We start from the raw sequence: 16,691 nt of genomic DNA, 5'->3' as shown, positions 1-16,691 counted from the left end.
TAAACTAGGAATCAATGACAGAACTAGAAAGTAAAAGTTTGGAATTAAACATCTCCATAGATCAAAGAGATGACAATGCAAATTTAAAATGTTCGAAATATCTGTGGGATTCAGCTAAAGGAATTCTAAGGGGAATGTGTACCTTCGAAATAAGGGAAAAAAACCCAATTATCTAAATTTCCATTTCAAGAATAGAAAACATTAAACATGAAGTAGAGAAATAAGGAGAATTTTTGCTTCAGGCCACCTGAACAGCATTTTTCAGTACATTGCACACGTGGCTATGGAGGATACCTCAAAGGGAAGGCAAGCAAGGCGAACCCTGTTGGATGCTGCCAGCTTACTCCCTTGAGAGTTTCTGGAATGCACCTCAGGAGATGCCTGAGTGGAGACTTGCATTCTCCCTGAGGGGGAGGGGACACGGTAGTGTCGAAAGAAAAGTCCAAGCCTAAACAGAGTTTGAGTTTAATTGAGCCAAGGCGGAGGGCCAGATCCAGAAGCAAAATCTCAAAGGACTGAGAAAATGCTTTAAGGAATAGCAGTTTTGCAGATCATTTTATACTTAAAAATCAAAGGGATAGATACAAGGAAGGTTACATGAAATCTTTTGCTGGTAGATTAGGGAGGTGGGAGAAAAGCAAAGCAGGGAATTCTCTAGAATTGGATAGAAATAAAAATGGAGAGCTGCTTATACATTGGTGGGCACAGGGTAGTTAACAATTGCAGCAAATAGAGATAGTATGTAAGCAACAAGAGAATGAGTTTTCTTAGAGCGTTGTGCTCTGTTGCCAGTGGGTCTGTTGTTGAGGGGTCTGGAAAAGAAAGTCACTGACTTTAAAAGTGTGTTACCCTAGAGCAGGGGTGTCCAAACTTTTTTCAACGTTTTTTTACCAAGGGCCATCTGCAGTAAAATACACAAACAGCCGGGCCACTCACTCGAGGTGAAGTACGTATTGCCTCACGTGGTTTATTTAAGTAAACTAAATATATTTTTGGAATTTGCTGCAGGCCAATTAAAAATGGATTGCGGGCCGCAGTTGGCCCACGGGCCGCAGTTTGGACATCCCTGCCCTAGATACACAAGAATAGGTCTGGCTTAAGGTGAAGATTAACCTTTTACTAAGGAAGCTATAGGCCTGGGATGTGATTACCCACCATTACGTATCCAGTTAAGAGTTAATGTGCAGACCATCCTGTGTGGTTACTTTGGGTCATTACACTTGTCAGCGTAGCCTAGCCCTGTGAGCTTGTCATGTCTATTAACATAGCCTGGGGATCTCCAATGGGTACTCCCAAGTCTTCAGGTGAGTCCTGAGTAGTACACACCTTTAAGGAAATGACCAGAAATGCAAGAGCTCTTAAGAATCCCAAGCATAGATAGAAACAAAATTATAGCAAAACTGTTCATAATCAAACTGCTTATTGCCTGTGATGAGGAAAAGCAGCCAGAGAAAAAGATGTTCATACAGGGACAGTGGTAAGAATGACAGTCAACCTATTGTCAGAAGCAGTGCAAATGAGAAGATGGTGCAGTATCTTTAAAAGTACTGCAAGAAACTCTCAGCCTATTAGTCTACATTCTATGTACTCTTTCAAGAATATTGGTGAAATACAAACTTTTTCAGCTCAAAATCTGAACCAACAGGTCTCTACCTAGTGTTTTCCCGAAAATAAGACCTAGGCAGACCTAATGCATATTTTAATATAAGACAGTAAAATTAATATAATACCGAGACATTAATTTTTGCTCCAAAAGATGCATTAGAACTGATGGTCTGGCTAGGTCTTATTTTCGGGGAAACACTAATACAAAAAATATTAAAACATGTTCTTTTGGCAGAAGAAAATCAATACCACATAAAAATCTGGGTGTACTAACCATGTGGGGAAATACAGTTTTTACCTACTATTTAAACATCTTTAAAGGTAATTGTTTAAAGCAAATACAGATTGTGAGACTTCATATATACAAGTAAAATATACAGTAACAGCACACAGGTTAAGGGGAGAATATAGAAGTATACTATTGTAAGGTTATACACGAGATGTACATAACCTATCTTGAAGGCAGTCTGATAATCCCAAAGCAACCACTGAATTTAAACAAGAGTCATAAAGAAGGAAGAAAATGGAATCATAAATAATCCAAGAAGGCAGGGGAAGGAAAAAAAGGAAACAAATGGGCAAATAGAAAACAGAGTTGTAGGTTTAAACCATGGCAATGATTACATTAAATGTAAATGATCAAAAGCTCCCAATTATAAAGTGTCACATTGGATAAATGAACCAAGACCTATATGCTGCTATAAGAAAGCCACTGTAAATACAAAGACAAAATAAAAGTATGGGAAAGGACACACCATGATAATATAGAATGGTTATATTAATTTCAGGAAAGTAGATTTGAAAGCAAAGAACACAAGATAAAAGTCATACTGATAAAAGTCAATTATGAAAGCATAACAATCTTAAATGTTCAGACGTGTATTAGGCTTCAAAACATGAAGCAAAAATAGAACTGCATGGCAAAAACAGGGAAATCCACAATTACAGATTTCTATGCATCTCAATATAATGTAGAAAAATCAGTAAAGATATAGAGGATACTACCAACAAACTTGACTTAATTGATGTAGAACACTACCGAGTAACAGAATACACATTCTTTTTAAGTACACATGGAAGTTTTATGGAAGACTATTCAGGGCACAAATACATACTGTGATTCCATTTATATGAAGTTCAAGAACAGATATTTAGCTATAGTGATAGAAGTCAAAATAGTGATTACCTCATGGGGCACGGTGCTGGTTATTGATTGGGTTAAGTCACAAGAAACAGGTTACTAGAATTGCATACAAGTGTATCAATCTGGATGGTTACAGTTGTGTGTATATATGTTTAAAAAAATCACTCATCTATACAATTAAGATTGTTGCACTTCACTATGAATGTTAAACCTCAAAACGAAATAGTTGTATACCTAGAAATACAAATAATCCAGTGAAATAGAATAAGAAAATAGAGAAATAGAAAATACATTCCTGTAAGTGAATTTTTAAAAACTTTATTGGGGGAATATTTTTAGATACACAGAAAAGTTGCAAAGATAATACAGAGTTCCCATACATCCCCATCCGGTTTTTCACATTGTTATTATCTTACATTACCAAAATATGTTTCTAAAACCCAAGAAACCATTATTTTAACATAGCTGAACTCCAGCTTTTATTTGATTTTCACCATTTTTTCCACTAATGTCTTCTTTCTGTTCCAGGATCCATGAACTATATTGCTTACAGTTACGCCTTCCCTTCTCTTATGGTCTGTGACTGTTTCTTATTGTTTTTCATGAGTCTTGAGGAGTATTGGCAGGTATCCTGTAGAATGTCCCTCATTTTGGGTTTATTATTTTCTAAGACTGGGGTGATGGGGTTTGGAAAGATCACTACAGGAGTGAAGTGCCCTTCTCAGCACACTGTATCAGGACTTGCATAGGTAACATCCATTTGAATTACTGGTGATGTTAACCATCACCTGGTTAAGATAGTGTTGCCAGATTTCTCCACTGTAAAGTTACTATTTTTCCCCTTTTATATTACATCCTTTGGAAGTCAGTCAGGAAGTCTAGCATACCCTCAAGGAAGGAGGAGGAGGGACTGCCCCACTTCCTGGAGGGGAGATTTATACTGTATCTATATATCTATGTCTGTCTATATCTATGTATCTATATATGGTTTGTCTCTTCTTTCACATCAGTATGAACTTGTGTATATTTATTTAGTGTTTGGGTTATAACTCAATACTACATATTATTTTGCTCAAATTATTCCCATTTTGGCCATTGGGCATTCTTTTAATTTGGGCTCCTGTATCTTTTTGACATGTATGTCTTCTTTGTCTTTTGAGCACTTCTCTAACTCTGATGGTACAGTATGCTCTGTGCTCATTTTGTATTTTCCCTGCCACAGCCGTAAATCAGCCATTTCTGCAGGGAGCCCTGCTTCTTACTGGAGAATGGTATTTAGAAACCAGGATCTGGGTGCTGGGCTATCTAGAAATTTAATATATGACAAAATGAGATTTCAGTTAAGAGACGAACTATCATTTAGTGAATAGGGCCAGCTATCCATTTGATGATCCATCAAAAAAGGTAAACTTCCATCTCATTACCATTTGCTAAAAAGTAAAAATTTTAATCTATTTGGTTCTTTTTACCCTATTCACTAATATTAAAGCAAAAATATTACAAAATGTAACAAGTATAAGAATTAAGGAGAGATCATCTTAACTTTATTAAGCAGGAATTCTCAAAATCACAAAGAAAAAGATGAGTATTTTTCATAATACATTTTTTACATGTGGTAATAGACATGACACAAAAAGTTAAGCCAAATGATGGATGAGGTAGGAAAATAAGAAACAGGAAATATCTTTAACTACACAAAGATCTCCTAGAAATTAATAACATAATGATAATCCAACAGAAAATGAACAAAGATCAATTAATGAAGAGGAAGTTAATAAATATGAAAATGGGTTTTCAATAGTAGGGAAATCCACATTAAGAATAAAACATTTCACCCATCAGATTGTAAACATTTTAAACAGCAATAATATTCAGGGCTGGCAAAGAGAAAAGCAAAAACTTGTGTATGTTGAGTGGAAATATCCTTGTATGAGCATAAAAAAAAAAAATCTGAAAGAATACACCCCAACCTGTTAATACTGGTGAATTTGGGAATGATGATAAGGACACGTGAAGAGAATGTTACTGACATTTTAAAATATCTAAATGTTTTTTAAAACTTTATTGTTTAGCTCAATATGTTACAATAAACATAATTTAAAATGATAAAATCAAGGTAATTAAAACCTATTGCAGTAGATTAAGTAAGAGATGGTAGTTATCTGAACCAGTGTGATAGTTGTGGAGATGGAGACAAGTAAATGAACATGAGACATATTTTGAAATTACAATTAATACTACTGAATGATGGATTGGAAGACAGATGATGGAAAAGGAAGACTCAAGGATGCCCATTGAATTTCTGCCTTAGGTAAGTGGGTGGTAAGATTGGGAAGACTTAGGTAGAACCAGAAATGGGGAAGAAAATTTGAAGTTCGATTTGAACATACTGAGGTGTCAATAGACTATCCAAATGGGACGATAAATAGTCAATTCGATACATGAGGCTGGAGTTTAAAGGAGAAGTGTAGGCTGCAGATATAAATCTGGGGCTCATCAGTGTACAGCAGTCCACTGCTAAGGATTTATCATGTAAAAATAAGCCCCATAAATATACACACCAGTATATACAAGAATGTTACTGCACCATTTCTTATAGCAAAACTTCTAAATACAAAAATTATAAAGATTTTTTTGGATTGTTCTTGGTATTTAAGAAGAGTGAAGAATTTCTATACATACTAGCCAAAAGAGATAATCACATGTTATTAAATTTTAAAAACAAAAGACAAAAAAACAAGTTGCAGGAATACTTCCAGTACTAACCGGAAGGTAAAGAAGGCACATTGATTTTTTTCATGTTTTATTCTAGAAGATCTATAGTTTTAAGATTAAATATAATTACATTTACTCTATGGTCTGTTTTGTGTGTGGTATGAGATTAAATGTATTTATGTTCACTTTTATTTATATACAGGTATCCAGTTTTTCCAGCACCGTTTGTTCAAAAGGCTTCTCTCTATTGAATTACATTAACCCCTTTGCTGAAAATTAATTGAATTTGCACATACAGATGAATGTGTGCATACATGTTTTTGTATCTATATCCGTGTCTGTATATCTATATAGACACCTATTTACCTGTATCTATATATCTGCAGTATTCTGTTCTATTGAACTGTATGTCTTTATATCATTACACTGCCCTTCAGATAACAATTATAAAATCTGGTTAAAATTTAAAAACAACAACTAAAATTCACTGAAAAGTATTCAAACGCATACCAAAAACCAAAGAAGAGATTAATCTCAAAACACCGCAACTGAAAGGGGTGAGAATTAAGAATGACTGGCACTTTGGAATGAGGCTGATGTCCAGCCTTCCGACTATGTTCATGGGGATCCCTGGTGGGAAAATCGCAGCTTACTTGAGAAATAAGGGCCAATGCTGAGCGTTGAAGGCTGGCAAAGCCACTGCCAATTTAAATAGGAGATCCAGGCAATGAGAACCACAAAGGGAATAAGATAGAATTTCTGCCCAAATCTATTTGACAGCTAAACTATGCATGAGTGAGAACCACCCCCACCCCCCCCGGGGCCTGGTGAAACAGCAAGCAGAGATCAGTGAGGAATCTAGTCATAAAAAGTAAAACTACTCAAGACTATATCTGTGACTTGGATACTTTCCTGCTATGAGTGCGTTCCCCACTGTGTGCACCCTAGGTGGCAGAAAGCTGGAGCTTTTCATGCTGGAAATGTCAGGACACCACCCAAAGCTGTCAGAGAAGCTGGAAATTAGAGGAGAAGCCCTATCATCAATGAAACCACGGACACCGTGGCCCCCATCACTCACTAACCAACAAATTATGAAGCTATAGGGTAGATCAATCCACAGGGAACCAGGCGAAAAGAGCAGCCATGAAAAACCATGAGAACAGAGCAGAGATAGCAGCAGCTGCATAGCTCTGGGGAGGAAATGTTGGCAGTTTGAATCCAGGCAAATTACCTAGCAGAACCCCTCCAAATCATGAATCCTCAGAATGTAAAGAAATAGGCAGAAAAGTCTGGAGAAAAGGCAGGCAATACAAAGGGACTCGATGTACCCCGGTGTTTGATTTAGCAAAGACCTTAAAACATCTTTATTTTGCTAAAACGGTAATTATATTGATTGATGTTTGAGTGTTAAATTTACCTTGGGTTCCTAAGTCTCATTTGATCAGGAAAACTACATATTTTTCCCAGTTTTTCATGAAAACTACATAGTTTTTTAAAATTGCGTTTCATATAAGATCCTACCTCCGTGGCAAAGTACAGCCACTGAGATTAGCATTCTTGCTTCAGTTATTTAGGATTTAAAAAATCAAGTTTTGCACTAAAATATAAAATACAAACTAAAATATTAGGTATAGACTTTTGTGGTTGTTTTGTATCCCTAACAACTAGTACAGCACCTTACGTAGAGTAGGTGCTCAATAAATATTTATTGAATAAATGACTTCAAAAAATGAAATTACCAGTTGACTCCATGAAGTAAGAATTGCAGATATTTCCCATTCATAATGAGGTAATCAAAGACCTGATTGTGTGAAACTAGTTATTAATCTTGTTTTTGGATCCATCTCTATGTTAAGATTTCTTAATAGAAGTTCAGTAGAAGTAAATAGAATAAATTCATCAACACCAGCTCAACATCAATATGTTGTGAATTTTTAAATAGAAGATACAGGAGGGGTACAATTAAATTAGTGGATTAAAATCATTTCTAGGGCAGAATTTTAGTTAAAATATATAATGGGAGAATATATACTTCAATTTTTTAAAAAAAACATTTGAATATGTGTTCTTTCAATTATCTGACTCTATAACTTTAATCCTCCATTGGTCTATTGGTTAGGCAGACATACCAGTTTGTGTGCTCAAAGGGAAACGAAATGACCATAGTTATGTACTGATGAGAAGACAGACCCCTACGAAAAATAACAGAGGTTCCTTAAGCAAAGCATGTATTTGTTTTTTAGAAATTCTCTTGAACATAGTGTACAGCAGGTTATTAGACTTTTGGTCACTAGAGGGTGCTGGTGACCAAATTTCAGAAATTCATACTGTTACTGCTAACAGTAAAAAGTGCCCACCAGAATCCAACTGCCAGAGTCCTATTGTGTGACTCCTAAGATTCCCAAATCACTCATTTCAAATGTGACTAGCTACAAAGCAGACAACTTAGAATCAGATGAAGCAAAACAATGAAGGAAAAAATTACACCCAAGATCTGATACGCAGCACATTTAGTGCATCTGTGTAGCAGCAAGTAAAAGAGGCTAACGTTAATTTTTAGATACTTCATGTCCTGATGCTTGTTACTATTATAAAGTTCAATTGGTTATGGCATGCACTGCAATGGAGAGAGTAAAATATTTAAAAATCAAATATAAATAAGAATAATTTTTGATATAACTGGAGAGAGCTCAGCTTTGCTTTCTTAGCTATAGGAATCATGAAAAGGTCTTAAAATTGTAAATAAAATTTATAATTACACTAGAATTTTATTGCTGAAAAATTAAATTCAATATGTACTTTCATCCAAATGCTTTGGAAAAGTGTATATCTAAGAATACCATCAAATGTTATTTTACTTTTCAAATGACATTCTAGAAAAACACTTGTCCAATTTTGGGATTGAGATTAATTCAAACAATTAGACAAAAGTTTGGGGAACATTTAAAACCACTTCACTATTCCTTCCTAGCTATTGTTTTTATTAGAAACATGACATTTAAAAACAAAAATTCAAAAGTGCAAACGATTTTTAAATGACAGCGAAACACAAAATGAAATTAGTAATGTGATCAGTGCATGTTAAAATGAAGTTTAAATTAACAGTTTTGCTTTTTCACCTTTAAAATTTATTTTCAAACTCTCATACAAAACGAAAATATCACAGAAAGAAAGAATGCAGGAGAACACATTCTGTTCTCATCTCCTACCACTCATTTACACCCAAAAAGGATACCAACTAAGCTACAAAAGGCAAAGAAAATGACGTGTTATGGTGCAAAAGTCGATCTGAAGTCTGAGTAAAGGTCTTTATAGTGCTGTATGATTAGGTCTAATTTCTTAAATATAAGGAAAAAATTAAGTTTGTAAATAATTTTAAACATCTTTTCATTTCCTGGACAACGTGAAGAGACCAAAAAAACCATGCCCTCCCTAGATTTGGCGATAACTGGTTTTGCAGTTGATTTTCACCTGCTGAGAGTCGTGACGCTGTGTATACATGTGAGGAGCACTGTGCTTCTAGTAATTAAACAGAGACCGGAGAATTGCTGAAAGGTCTTGGGCATGTCCTTTCATTTGACGGAGCCTCAGTGACCCCACCATAAAAGGGGTGTAATAGTAACGGCAACCTTGGGGGACTTTGGGGGACCTCTGATAAAATGGGGAAATGCTTGTGAAACACAAAATATTGCCGTAATAAAAGATGTTACTAGGCAATCATGCCTATTTTCACTAATTGTGGAAGCCTTCATAACATCTACCAACAGTTTTTAGGTGGGAGGTGGTAGTTGGGATATCTTCCTTCATCTTTGAATTCGACCATCAGGTATTACTTTGTTTCCCTGTACCTATTTCCTGAAGTCTGGAGGCGCTATTAGTTTTGTAGTTTCGGTGCGCCCCCTGGGAACAGAGCCCCATGGCCCGCTGGGATCATTCTAGAGTCCCGCAGTAGAAAGGGGAGAAACTTCACACTTAGCTATGCAAAAGAGGGGATCTGCCCAGATTATTTAGGGACAGGTGAGTTACATTTGCCAGGGTTAGAAAGATCTTCAGTGGGAGGCCCCAGTCCCTGTATAAAAGTCGGTGGGTGGAGATGGAGGGCGAGTTCTCGGTCCGCTTTGGCAACTTGGGATCGGGGTAGCCCCGAGAGACACCTCAGCTCCCGGCCCACGGGCGCTCCCCTGGCTGAGAGAGGAGGAAGCGCGGAGCCGGGAAGGACGGCCTGTCTGAGCATCCCGTCCCGCCAGGAGCTGGGGCATTTCGGGAGGATCCCTCTGAAGTTTTTCCCAGCCCAGGCGGCCAGGGCCGCGGTCACGCCGCAGCCGAGAGACGCGCCCAGTTGCGTCTCCCTCCTCCTCCCACCGCACTTACGCCCACACCCACGGGCGCCCCGCCCCCCTCGGCCTTATAGAAGGAGCCGGGCACCACTGCGCGCCTGGGAGCTGGAGGCTTTCCCGAGCCGACGGAGCGGCTGCCTGCGGGGTCCGGAAGCCCAGGCGCCGCCGGGACCCGTGTAACAAAGTGAGGCGGCGGTTGCGCCCGCATCATGGACCGCAGCCCCACCCGAGCCCCCGCTCAGGTCGCCACCGACCTCCACCGCCGGCTGACCCCCGTCTACCAGCTCCCGCTGCTGTTCGCCCGGCGCCGTCCTCTCCTCACCTCCAAGCCAACATGAAGGAGGCCCGGGGCTTCGGGAGCGCTCCTTTCTGCACCCGCCTCAACCACTCGTACGCGGGCATGTGGGCGCCGGAGCGCTCCTCCCAGGCGCCGGGCAACCTCACGCGTCCCCCAGAGACCGGTGAGGATTGCCGCTCCGTGTCCGTAGTCTTCCCGATCACCATGCTGATCACCGGCTTCGTGGGTAACGCGCTGGCCATACTGCTGGTGTCGCGGAGCTACCGGCGGCGGGAGAGCAAGCGCAAGAAGTCGTTTCTGCTGTGCATCGGCTGGCTGGCACTCACGGACCTGGTGGGGCAGCTGCTCACCAGCCCTGTGGTCATCGTCGTGTACCTGTCCAAGCAGCGCTGGGAGCACCTCGACCCGTCGGGAAGGCTGTGCACTTTCTTTGGTCTGACCATGACTGTCTTTGGGCTCTCCTCGCTCTTCATCGCCAGCGCCATGGCCGTCGAGCGGGCGCTGGCCATCCGAGCGCCTCACTGGTACGCGAGCCACATGAAGACGCGCGCCACCCGCTCGGTGCTCTTCGGCGTGTGGCTGGCGGTGCTCGCTTTCGCCCTGTTGCCGGTGCTGGGCGTGGGCCAGTACAGCATCCAGTGGCCCGGGACGTGGTGCTTCATTAGCACCGGGGGAGGAGGCAATGGGACGAGCTCTTCGCGCAACTGGGGCAACCTTTTCTTCGCCTCCACCTTTGCCTTCCTGGGACTCTCAGCGCTGACCATCACCTTCGCCTGCAACCTGGCCACCATTAAGGCCCTGGTATCCCGCTGCCGGGCCAAAGTCACGGCATCGCAGTCTAGCGCCCAGTGGGGCCGGATCACGACTGAGACCGCCATCCAACTTTTGGGGATCATGTGTGTGCTGTCGGTCTGCTGGTCACCATTGCTGGTAGGTAGTTCCAGGGGATGCATAGGTTTGGGTGGGGTGCCTGCAGGCATTGCTCACTTCTCAAAGGGACAGTACCAGCAGGGGTATGTTTGCAACCGCAGAACGATGGGGAGGACTTTTGCCCGCGCTGTCTTGGTTGCAGCTTCAGAGTTGAGTTCCTTCCTTGCTGAGCGCCTTCCAAGAGCCAGGCATCGCGTTAGGTTCTGGTTATGCATACATGGAGATCCTAGGGCAGCTCACATTCTAATCAGAGAGAGTAAGAGGATGCCCATGTATGAAGTGCATGTGCAGGGATACGGGTTTCTGCTCGGTGCAATTGGAAATAGAGTGCTGATGACACCTGTAGCCTGGTGCTGTGGGTTTTCTCCTTATTTCAAATACCTCTCGCACGTTGAGGTGATTTTCAGTCTGCAGAAGTACTCTCCCTGCGACTGCAGACAGGCACAGCCCTGTTGCAGCTTCTGAGCCACTTTGCGTTCTCTCTGGGTGCAGCCGGTGATAACCTTCCTGGCAGGCTCACTCTTGACTAGAGGCAGGAGAGTGAACCTGCATCTTGTAGTTGCAGCCAGCCTCAACCTTTTGGAATGGTGCCTGGAGCCTCTAGGGAGTGCTTGAACCCATCGTCAGTGGGACCCCGAGGCCTGGTAACTCCCTCTGACCAGCCTTGCTTGCCCTTGTGGCTACTATGTAGGACTGGGGCAAGGCCAATCCTGGGATAGAAGGTAGAGGTTTCTGCATTTCCCAACTCCTCATGAGGGCTCACAGTCTGGGAGCAAGTGATGTTTGCACAGGCACCTTGTTGATATCCTTCCATCATTCTTTCGAAGTTTTTCCTACGGAACTTTTAGCTAGAGATTTCTGTGGGTAGGTGTTGTGTTCTAATTCCTAGTGAATGGATGCTTACTGGCCCCCAAGCAGACTGGCTTAATAGGAGTTTTGTTGCAGAGAGAGCAATCTGGTCACTGTGGCACTTATAACCAACTATATATTGGACCTGGGAATTTCTTAGACAGTTGTGAAAAACTTCTGAAACCCATACTATAATAAACTTTCCAAACCCATAGACACTGTTTTCAGAACTCACACTCATACAGGTTTCCTTTTAAATTCTGGTAAAATATACATAGCATAAAATTGACCATTTTAACCATTTTACATGTACAGTTCAGTGATGTTAAGTACATCGACGTTGTACACCATTTATAGTTTTAAATTCCTTGCATTTAAAAATAGAACCAAAGTTTCTTTTCCCCTCCCACCTTCCCTTTCATGTAACAAAGCAGATATTCCACAACACCTCTGTTGGACTGGTGTAGTATATTTAGAACACAAGTCTTGGCTCCAAATCAGTGATGACAACGTGTGGTGACAAGGAGAGTTAGGTTGGGACCTAACTGCCCACAAGTCGCTGTCTGGTCACAGTTCTGTGTTCCAGGAACGAAGACTAAGGCTGATCTCATCATCATGGCTTACCAAAACTAGCACCAATTTTAGACATATTTACTTCTATGGTTGAGGAATGGAGTGTGTAGGTGGCCAAAAAGGAGGGGAACATAGTTCTAAATAATACACACTTTACTAAAGTGCAGTAATTAATATACTTTAAAGGCAACAAAGTAGCTGCTTTTTTCATAGCTGTCATTTGAGTTCCACACCTTTGAGTTTGCTCTATCACACTCTTTATATCCTGGGGGAGAATGCAGTTAAATCAAATCTGTAAAATGCTTATCCATTGTCCATACAGTTAGCAGACTTGTAGTTGCTGCTCTTTTTTAAGTAGAAGAGAAACTATGTACATAGTGTGTCTTTTATTTCAAAAGTTGGATGCTAATACCATGCTTACCATGCTAGTGGCCTTAGAAGGAATTTAGATCAGTGCTGAACATTGTAACGTGGGAGGGCCAAACTCACTCTCTTAAGAACAACTGTATTTGGAAATAGTCTTATTTAATTTCATTTGATATCTGCATTCAAATAATATCTATTGTTTTGCAGCATTTTATCAGACACTTGGTTAATTCAGTTCTCATGAAAATATTAAACTTAAACTAAATTTAACATGTGATTGATTGTATTGAAGAGGAGACATTCAAGATTTCCAAAATAAGTATATTTTAAACTAAAGCAAATGGTTCTGTCTTCTGTTTTGTGCACCATTAAAATGAAATCTCCAAATATCTTCAGAAAGATCTCTAGTAGAAAGTTGGATCTATTTCGAAGGATAGAAATTGGCAAACCGGCTTTCTTAATAGATTAGGGAATTGTGAGCATGAAAACACTAGAACTTAGTGAATTAAATTTTCAGTGTAGTAATGTTAAAGTGAGAGATTGTTTTATACACTTGTTTTTCTAACTATGGGTAAAATATAGATTCCCTGTTAGCTTTTGCTGAGTTGGACATAGGATACTCATCTAATTATCCAAACTCCCTACTGAAAAGGACCCTGACTATATCTTATCTTGGAGGACTATCATGACTATAATAATATTCAGTTGTTACCGCTGGAAAAGTTAGCAGAGGAGAAGTACTATAATAAGAACACATCCCAACTGCTGCAAGGTCCCACTGCATAAATACTTAAATAGAGGTTTATCTATGGTGCAAACAAAAGATGTTTTACTTTTTCTTTTTCCCAGAAACTTTGCAAAGTACAATACGAGATGTGCAATTAAGTAAGACGACAGTGGAAAATTATGTCACTGTGACAGATCTATGGTTCTTAGCCACTGTTTACGTGGGGCATCAAATTGCCATTCTGTTGGAATCGGCCAGTTGACTCAGCAATGCAATTTGTTGGACTTTTTTTTTTATTCTTATTTTATTTTTTATGAACTACAGTCACCAAAATATTTCAGTTATTTGACATGATAGCCAAGTTTTCAGAAGCAGGAATAACCTTAGGGTGTTGTTCAGAGAAGGATGAGTAAGTACATTTTGTGCTTTTGTAAACCGGGCACTCCCCAAACAGGTAGAATGTGGCTAATACTGGAACTATCTTAAAAACAGTAAATATAAAACGAACCATCAACATTGTGAAAAATGAGGTATAAGGAATGGAGGTTCTCATCTACAACTTTGGAACTGGATAAAAACAGCCTTAGAAACTTTCACCTTGAACCTTGAACCAGCACATTTCCTGCTCGGTAGCCACAAATGCAGTCATGGTTGCTTTGAGTCAAAAAGATATTTCACAATGTAGATGTAATTTTTTTTTTTTAATTTAAGGCATTGCTGATATATTTTGACAATGGAAATTTGCCTTAAATATACTACATGGGATAAATATGTGATAGATTATTTTATAGAAGTAATGCTGTTTTATAGTATAAAAGAGTGTTGTTCAATTGCTAATTTTCTCTGCTTATAAATTTCTGCCATATTCAGAATGTCATTTCAAGGAAAATATTTAAGCATGGGAATTGGCATTGTAGGAAAATCTTCTATAATTTGTTTTAATAAGAATTGAGACTATTCGGAATTTGTACATTTTTTTCAAGTTTACTACATTCAGGCACTCTGTAGAAGGTATATTTAGTAAATATTAAAAATTGATCAAAGAATGATAATCTGTTCAGAGAAGCAGAATGACCACATTGATGAGTGAAACAATTAGAGAACAGTACGAGATGCGATGTAATGAATGCCATTGGCTCTGGGAAGAAAGTCCATCTGAATTTGCTAGGTTTCTGGGAAGATGTGGGACGGCATCGCTTGACCTCACAGCTGACAGCGAGTGTGCCCAGGAGCCACAGAGTGTGCACACTGCAACCACGGGAAGAATGCCTTGAAAAGGCTCCAGGGGCCAGATGGAGGTAGTTAGGGTGAACATAAAGTGAGGATTGTGTTCTTTGGCCAGTAGGCAGTAGAAACTCTACTTTGGTTTTTTTTAACAGGGGAGGGAATTTTAAAAAGATTGGCAGGGCTGTAGAGTGTGTGGATAGATTGCGGCTGGAAATGGGAAAGTGAGATCAGTTATGACTTGCTTTTGCAGGTTGGTTAGGGCCTTAGGGGAGAGACAGTGGGAAGAGGTGAGTCAGAGAAGGAACGGTAAGGGAGAACTAATGCTATTCAAAATGGTCTATTTAAGGAGTGATTTATTCAACAAACATTTCTTTCACATCTACTATGTCCTGTTCACTGTGGTAAATAACCTCATTAACTGCATTCTGAAAGGTTGCCACTATTTTCTCCATCCTTCAGATGAAGAACTCAAGTATAAAGAATATTAGAATTAGAATAATTCAGGATATCTGCCTCTGAGTTTATTTTCAGTGTTTGTCGTAGTTGTTGGGTATTTGTCTGCTTTGCTTAAATAGAGGCCATGAATTCGATTCCTAATAGTGGCGCTGGGCAAGTTACGTATCTTCCTATCTGGAATGTGCAGAGATAGGACTAATAGATACCTAAAGTTTTTTTCCATTGATGTTATTCTCAGGTTTTCTTATTTGGGGAAATCATGGCTCAATGAAAGAGATTGGTCAATTGTTTTTCTTTAAGAATGAGTGACTAGAGCTTTTGGACACGGTTTATAAGACGGAGGATTATCTAAATGATATATCCAGAAGCCAATATAACTTGAAGATTGAGATAAATCAGAGTTAAAAAATGCAGATTTTTTAAAGCTTATCAGAGAAGGCGCCAAGAGTTAAACAGTTCTTAAGCCATCAGATTTGAAGAAATTCAGATGTTCTAGAGTGGTAGCATAATTGTGACTCATGGGCCTTTCTCTTTTACAAAAGCTGTAAAGGTCAGTCACTCAATTATGAAAGTTTCCACAGGTTCACTTTTCTGGGAACGGCACTCAGGAATATGCACTACAAGCATTTGTAACAGATGATGATTGCTTTGGGGGTTCTGAGGGGGTGGTAGTCATGTTTCACTTTTCAATTTTGGCCTTGCATTACAGGGAAGCAGTAGGGGGAAATGCTCCCCACGTCCCCCTGCCCCCCACGCACACACACAACTCCTTACAGTTCTGTCGCATTTTTTTTAAAGGATATGTATTTTTTAACATTTTATTTATTTATTTAAGTGTGCTTTTCCAGGACCCATCAGCTCCGAGTTAAATGGTTGTTTCAATCTAGTTGTGGAGGGAGCAGCTCACAGTGGCCCATGTGGGGGTCGAACCGGCAACCTTGTTGTTAAGAGCACTGCACACTAACCAACTGAGCTAATCAGCCACCTCTCTGTAGCATTTTTATAATCCGCCAGAGTTTCCACATTTATCTCATTTATGCCTCACAACTCTAAGGTCTTCAACTGTAATCTGTCAGATTCTGGCACCACCATTTTCCTCAATTCCTTACCATAGAGGTAACAACTTTGTATTTCAACTCCTGCCATGCTTCTTGAGGATTATTAGATGGCCTCTCAAGTCCCCCTTTTCTCTAGAAAAAATTCCAGTTTTCATAGATTAAAGAGGGTAACCAAAGAAGGAGACTCATTTTTCTTGGGGTTCCTCGTATATCTTGTGTTCTAAGTGGATGTCAACATTTTACAGTAAACCTAGTGATTCATTCTTTTACCGAAATGATCACTGGACGGCATGTGACATTTTTAACAAGAGGGATACATATATATACACACAGGGAAGTAGCACTATGGATTGGAAATTCTCCGTGACACTGCTGTCTTTCCTCAGAACACTTGTCTCTTCATTTT

At 39.8% G+C, this 16,691-nt stretch overlaps 1 protein-coding gene across 1 annotated transcript in view; it reads left to right on the top strand.

Moving 5' to 3' along the window:
* The first annotated feature begins 9,842 nt into the window (after positions 1-9,842).
* Positions 9,843-16,691, top strand: part of PTGER3 (prostaglandin E receptor 3) — a 91,084-nt gene continuing 84,235 nt past the window's right edge. Inside the window, exon 1 of the mRNA XM_033115508.1 lies at positions 9,843-11,029. Within this exon, the coding sequence (XP_032971399.1) occupies positions 10,136-11,029 (894 nt within the window). The 5' untranslated portion in view covers positions 9,843-10,135. The remainder of the gene's footprint in view (positions 11,030-16,691) is intronic.

Source organism: Rhinolophus ferrumequinum, chromosome 9, assembly GCF_004115265.2.
Source record: "Rhinolophus ferrumequinum isolate MPI-CBG mRhiFer1 chromosome 9, mRhiFer1_v1.p, whole genome shotgun sequence".
Lineage (NCBI taxonomy): Eukaryota > Metazoa > Chordata > Mammalia > Chiroptera > Rhinolophidae > Rhinolophus > Rhinolophus ferrumequinum.
Note: the sequence above shows the minus strand (reverse complement) of the source record. Positions and strands in the feature narration are given on the sequence as shown.